This window comes from Limulus polyphemus, unplaced genomic scaffold (assembly GCF_000517525.1).
Source record: "Limulus polyphemus unplaced genomic scaffold, Limulus_polyphemus-2.1.2 Scaffold4549, whole genome shotgun sequence".
Taxonomy (NCBI): Eukaryota; Metazoa; Arthropoda; class Merostomata; order Xiphosura; family Limulidae; genus Limulus; species Limulus polyphemus.
In genome coordinates, this window is record NW_013670159.1 from 84,721 (window position 1) to 91,707 (window position 6,987).

The following is a 6,987-nucleotide window of genomic DNA, read 5'->3' on the forward strand; positions in this document are numbered from 1 at the left end:
AGTGGTACAGCGGTATGTCTGCGGACTTACAAAGCTAGAATCTGGGTTTCATTACCCATTGTGGGCAGAGCACAGATAGCTCATTGTGTAGCTTTGTGCTTAAATTAAAAAACAAACAAAAAAGCAAGTTATTAACGAATTAATTTGTTTCGTTCTTTTCGAGTGAAAGCCACAATCCTTCAAAAAAAAAGTTTTCTATTCATTTTCAGAGTCTAATAAATACGGAGTATCGTTTAGTCTCTTAACAAATATTTGTAAGGTTTATATGCTTGAAATATGTCACACCTGTTCTGAGTTTATAATCAACTTAAATTTGTTTTCTGTTTCAGAACCAAGCGAGGATATATCTCCGGCCATAATGGACAGTAGACCAAAGGTTACCGTAAAAGTTAAAGAGACTGCGCTCATTCCTTGCGCTGGACAAGGCCATCCACCTCCACAACATACTTGGTACCGCGAAAAAGGATCGGAATGGATTCTGGCCACTTCATGGCCCCGAGCTCGACAAGTGGAAGGGACTTTATGGGTAGATGACGTACAGATTGAAGATGAAGGACACTATCATTGTGTAATAAATAATACCTTAGGCAAAAAAGCCGTTCAAACGATATTAACAGTATCAGGTTCGTGTAACCTTCATTGCAAGTTACGTGAGATAACTGGATGCCTTGGAATATTTTTATCGACTATAGCTACATTTTACATTAGATACTACACAATCTTGTAAACATTTAAATTTAAAGAAACAATTCAATCGTTTTTCGTTAGAAAAGCTGATAAACAGAAGATATTTTTTGGTAAAATACAACTTATTTCTGCCGTGCTCAAAGATTTGAAATGCGATAATAAATGCAACTTTCTGTAATATGTATTTACTTTAAATTAAATTCACGCCGTCATTATTTTTCGTTGATGAATTGTCTAAACTCGAGTCTTTCAATTCAATTGGAACGAACTTTGTATAGTGAATGATAGGCTATTGCTGACATTTAGAATATGAAAGAAATGTTTGATCTGGTGAGGTTTCTTGTAGTATTTTTTATTGCTGAAACGCATTTTATTATACATGAACTTGTATTAACTTACATTTTTCCAAAGTACAACATTAAATGCTTTTATCATTTTCTTATAGCTCCATTAAAAGTGCGTATAGAGCCTCACTCCTTGGTGATGTTGACTGGAGGAACTGCAACATTAACATGTGTCGTTTCCGGTCATCCGGTGGATTCCATAGTGTGGATGAAAAACTTTCAGTCTTTAGAACCTGACGGTCGGACCTACTTCCGTTCACGCAAAGTTCTTCACATCAAAGCTGTCACAAGGTCTGACCAGGGGATGTATCAGTGCTTCGTCTTTAGTAATGGTAACAGTGTACAGGGAACAGCACAGCTTGTTGTCAGTGGTAGGTCTATGTAAACAGATATAGAGGGTGTTAGAAACTTTAAGTATTAAAAACAGACGTAAATTTTGAATTTTTGTTGTGACATTAGAACATACATTTAAAACCAATATGTTAGAGAATTATAGGAAAATTAGTGACTTCAATATACAAATATACATTCATATAAGAAAAAGTACTTTATTCTTTATTTTTATGTTACAAAGTACAAGTAGCTTTTAACTCTTCACAAGATGTAGTTCTTAATTCTCATAAATTACATATACTATTTTTGAAGTTTACAGTTTACCTAAACTAAGCAAGTATATTGTAACTATCCTTATATTTTACAAGCATAATTTTAAATGCTAGTTCTTAAAAAAAAAGAAGTAATACTCTGTTTACACTGGATAATAAACAATTTGCTACTGGAGAAAACTCAAGTGATCAGGGGTAATTTGATGATGTTGATTTTAAAAATGTAGTCAGAATTTGTTCATCACCTTTAGAGTTTCAGTTATTGTAATATCTCAATATTTTATCAGCACTATGTGAAATACAATGCAATCACCTCAGTGTAATAGATTTATGCTGTGAAACTAAATTTACTTGAACAGTTAATTGGGTGAAAGACATACATTTTTGATAACCTCAAACACTGACTGTATTGTATTGGTGTAAAATTCCAAATATATTGTTCATATATACTGTTTGTGCTCAACATAACTGTAGCGAATTGCACAACTTTTGCTTCATTCTCACGCTCACCTTCTCCTCCCGGGAATCGTGAACACCTCACCTGCTCACTTTGCTGGATCTGTTCGTTTGTAGTTGTAGCACAAAACTACACAATGTGCCATCTGTGCTCTGCTCACCACGGGTATAGAAACGCACTTTCTAGGGTTGTAAGTTCACAGACATATCGCTGTCCCACTGGGGAGCAGTTTGCTAGAACATTCAAGAAGTCGCTCAACTGAGTACATAAAGGGGCGGAGTCAGACGCCTCTCTCTCAATTGCCTTTCACTCACTCAGTTTGTTACTTCGTCTCGCTCCGCGCACAGTCAAAACAAAATCCCGATCTTGTTCATCGCACCATACTTTGTTTTTTTAAATCTTTTTAACTCTAGTTCTGTAAATATAAATTATTCGATATTTTTGTACAAAAATCACTCAAACAGTTTCTGTTACATTTGTACAAATCATACAACAGTTTCACCAAGGAAAAACATCACACACAAGGTAAAGGTAGCTTACTACCACTATTTTGGGTGTAAAATAGGTGACCAAGAAAAACATTGGGCTCCATATTTGTGTTGTACAGTTTGCACATCTGGCTTGATACAGTGGCTGAATAAGAATAGAGCAAGTATACCATTTGCAGTTTCCATGATATGGTGTGAGTCCAAAGACCATCTAACTGACTGTTATTTTTGCATGTCTAGTGTTTCTGGATATTCAGGCAAAACTAAACAATACATTAAGTATCCAGATATTGCAGCTGCAATGAAACCAGTACCTCACAGGGATGGTCTTCCAGTGCCACATCCACCAGCGAATTGGGAAACAGAAGAGTTATCTTACGAAGAAGAAAACGAATCATCTTCATCTTCTTCATCTAGGGGCCCGGCATGGCCAGGTGGATAAGACGCTCGACTCGCAATCTGAGAGTTGCGGGTTCGAATCCCCGTCCCACCAAACATGCTCGCCCTTTCAGCCGTGGGGGCGTTATAATGTGACGGTCAATCACACTATTCGTTGGTAAAAGAGTAGCCCAAGAGTTGGCGGTGGGTGGTGATGACTAGCTGCCTTCCCTCTAGTCATACACTGCAAAATTAGGGACGGCTAGCGCAGATAGCCCTCGTGTAGCTTTGCACGAAATTCAAAACCAACAAACGATATTTAATAATCTCATTTGGTAACGGTAAAAACAAAAAGCGTATCCATAAATTATCTGGACTATTAGTAGTACTTGAGTGAAACTAGCATATTATATCTCACAAGATTCTTACTTTCCAGATGATGTTGTTAAAATATCTTCATATTTTTCAAACTATATTATCTCAGGTCATCACATCCTCGCTAAAGGACGCAAAGATAAAATTTTCAAGGGGGATTTACGGATTATGAAGAGTAACCAGTTATTATCTTATTAGATTAGTATATTGGTCCTTCTTGCTGTTAGTTGTGTATTTTATACTTTATACTAGCGAGACGTGTAATTGGAATTCGTTGTCCTTTAACATGTAACGTCATAGGTGACAAATAGTAAAACGTGGGTTCAACAATTGTATTCTGATGTTTGTGTTGTTTCTTTTTCGTTAAGGAAAGTTTTGTTCTTTGATAAGATGTTTTTATACATTTATTTCATAGTTTTTTTTAGAAGATAACTATTTGGTCTATTTGTTAATCATTAGTGTCTTAGTTCACCTATTTCGAGATTATCATGAGTTGTTGGTTCAAACAACTAGATGGCGCAACGATCACATCTTATGTATATTGACGCCTAGTCGCTCCGAAACCTTTCCATTTGTTGTCACGTGACAGGATTTTCAATGGTTTAGATCGTTGGTGAAACAGTCTGTACTGTTCATTTTAATAACTTACTTTACTTTTATTTAGAAACACGAAATTAGATTACAAGTACGTCCATTTTTCCACAATTGTTTTCACAAAATGTTTTTTAGCACAAAGCTACAGAATGGACTATCTGTATTCTGTCAATTGTGGAGAAATCGGGCTCCGAATTTTGGCGTTGCAAGTCCGTCACTTTATCGTATACTTATTGGAGGACTTCACAGAAACTTCCAATCGTGGCCACCAGGTCTATATTGAGAGACATGAAAGAAATGATAGTTTGTGTTTAAGCGCAGTCACAAAATGGCTGTTTGAACCGTGCTCACACTAGGTATCAAAGCTCAATTTTTAGCATTATAAGGACTAGCAAGCTGGCTGGTTATTTTGCTAGGATCAGTTCAATGGGGAAATGAGTTCTTGGGAATGGATGGTTTACGTTTAAAAAGGGTAAAGGCTGGCTTGTTTGCAAGGACAATTAATTCAACTGTAAGGGTAACTTTAAACTAGGATTGGACACTGGAGAAGGCCAGAATAATGAAGAAAAATAAGATGTAGAAGAAAGTGTAGTTTGGGAACAAAGTATAAAAGTAGTTTTAATGGTAGGCTAAACTGTTATTATTGTAATGCTAGAAATATAAATAATAAAATGGATGACTTCACAGCACTGGTCGGAACAGAGGATTTTGATGTGACTGGAATAATTAAAACCAAGAACTTGATGACAAGGATTTATTTGAAATACACGGTAAGAGGAACAAAGTACTAAAAAGATGAGGATGGGTGATTTTATATGTAAAATGTGGATACTTCCTGTTCAGGTTGAAGATATCAAAACGAACAGCAATGAGGTCGAATCTGTTAGTTGTTATAAGGGAAGAAGGTTTTTAGATGGAAGTTGTTACAGACCACCAGGTGAAGCTGATGAGAAACTCTACAGTTAGATGAAGAAATCAGCTGTTTTGTTTACATGTTGTAAAGCCCAAAGCTACACAATGGGCTATTTGTGCTGTGCTTACCGCAGGTATGACAGAAGATTATAGAAGATCAAGGAAGTTGGGGAAACAGGAAATTAGGACATCAAAAAGGATGTATGAGAAATGGTTGGCTGAAAATGTAAAAATTAACAATAAGGATTTCTTTAAATACATTAAGTGCAAACAAAATGTTAGGATTGGGGGTAGGACCCTTGAGGGATGATAAAGCAAGGCTCATATCTGATGATTATGAGATGGCTAGGTTATTAAATTTTGCTTTTTCTTCGGTTTTTTACAAATGAAGATTTAAGAAGTATTGATATTAATTCTGAGCTTGTTACAAAATGGAGAAATTTAAAGAACGATAAGGATTTTGGAGGAGGTTAAAAATTGGATATGTGAGTCACTTACTTGAACAGTGTGTAGATACCAAATGAATGGAAGTTGGCTAATCTAAGACCTCTCTTCAAGTTGATAACAAATTGACCCAGTAATTATAGTCCTATTAGTCTTACATCAGTTGTGGGGAAAGTTTTGGAAAGTCTGTTAAAAGATGCTTTGCAAAACCATTTAACAAAGTTTAGAATTTTATTGGATAGTCAGCATGGTTTCACTAACGGAAAATCTTGTCTTACAAATCTTTTGACATTCTTTGAAAAGGTTCTGCTTATGCACATGATGGCAGGGTTATAGATTTGTTGTATCTGGATTTAGAGAAAGCATTTAATAAAGTGCCACATAAAAGTCTTGCTAAAACGTTTTATAGGTGTAACGGATTGGTTGGCTCGTTGAATAGAAAACTAGCTGGATGGAAGAATACAGAGAGTTGCAATAGGTGGAATTTAGTCAATCTGGATTCATATCACAAGTGGAGTATCTCGAGGCTCAGCATTAGAACATTTGCTCTTTTTTATAGACATCGATGACATAGATGAAATAATGGTCAATAAATTGTTAATATTCACCAATGATATTAATTAATGCTTTGGGTTATTTTGGCTGTGAAGAGGAGGATGCTGCTTTACGAATGAACTTGGATTATTTGGAAAGTTGGCTGAATAATGGCAAATAATTTTTGATTATAATAAATGCAATATAATGTATGTGGGATATCACGATTTGAGTTATGAGTATACTTTTGATGTGAATAACCTTATCGGTTTTATGGAAGAAAGGATCTTGGTTATCTGGATTATCAACCCCGCCATTTAAGCACTTTTTGTTGCTACCGGTAGGGTAAGTAGGGTTTTAGGTTGTATCTACAGAAATACTGAATTCAAATCTAAATAGGTTATAATGTTATTGTACAGATCATTGGTTAAACCACATTTGGAGTATTGTGTTCAGTCTTGGGCTCCTAATCTCAGAAATGACACTGAGTTGTTGGAAATAGTTCCGAGGAGAACTACTAGGATGAAACCTGGGATAGAAAGGTTATCTAGAAATAGAAAAATTAAAAATGATTTGATTGAGGTGCTTAAGATTGTTAAGGGAACGTTCATGCAGTATCTTTAATTTTGATATTTAATGTAAAGAATGGTAAAACAAGGGATAAGTTTTGACAGAGTAGCAGTCATCATCAGCAAAGACAGCTTAATTTTTCTAATAGGATGGTTGGCCTTTGGAATGGACTGCCTTCAGCTGTGATAGATGTAATTAATTTAAGTGAGTTTAAGGGTAGACTTGATATTTATTGTTTTATTTTAGAGTTTGGTACAGATGAACAAGTCCCTTACTGTCCTTACCGTTAAGCTACCGTGGGATTGGGGCATAATTTGTTTGTTTGTTTTTGAATTTCGCGCAAATCTACACGAGGGCTATCTGTCTCTAATTTAGCAGTGAAAGACTAGAGGGAAGGCAGCTAGTCATCACCACCCACAGCCAACTTTTGGACTACTCTTTCACCAACGAATAGTGGGATTGACCGTAACATTATAACACCCCCCACGGCTGAAAGGGCGAGCATGTTTGGTGGGACGGGGATTCGAACCCGCGACCCTCAGATTGTGAGTCGAGTGCCTTAACCAGCTGGCCATGCCGGGCCGGGGCATATATTAAAA

General features: G+C 36.1%; 1 protein-coding gene across 1 annotated transcript in view; it reads left to right on the top strand.

Annotated features, from left to right (window-relative positions):
• Nucleotides 1-1,416, top strand: part of LOC111088839 (Down syndrome cell adhesion molecule-like protein Dscam2) — a 66,117-nt gene extending 64,701 nt beyond the window's left edge. Inside the window, exons 2-3 of the mRNA XM_022399944.1 lie at nucleotides 330-623; nucleotides 1,133-1,416. Coding sequence (XP_022255652.1) covers nucleotides 330-623; nucleotides 1,133-1,416 — 578 coding nt within the window. The remainder of the gene's footprint in view (nucleotides 1-329; nucleotides 624-1,132) is intronic.
• Nucleotides 1,417-6,987: the final 5,571 nt, after the last annotated feature.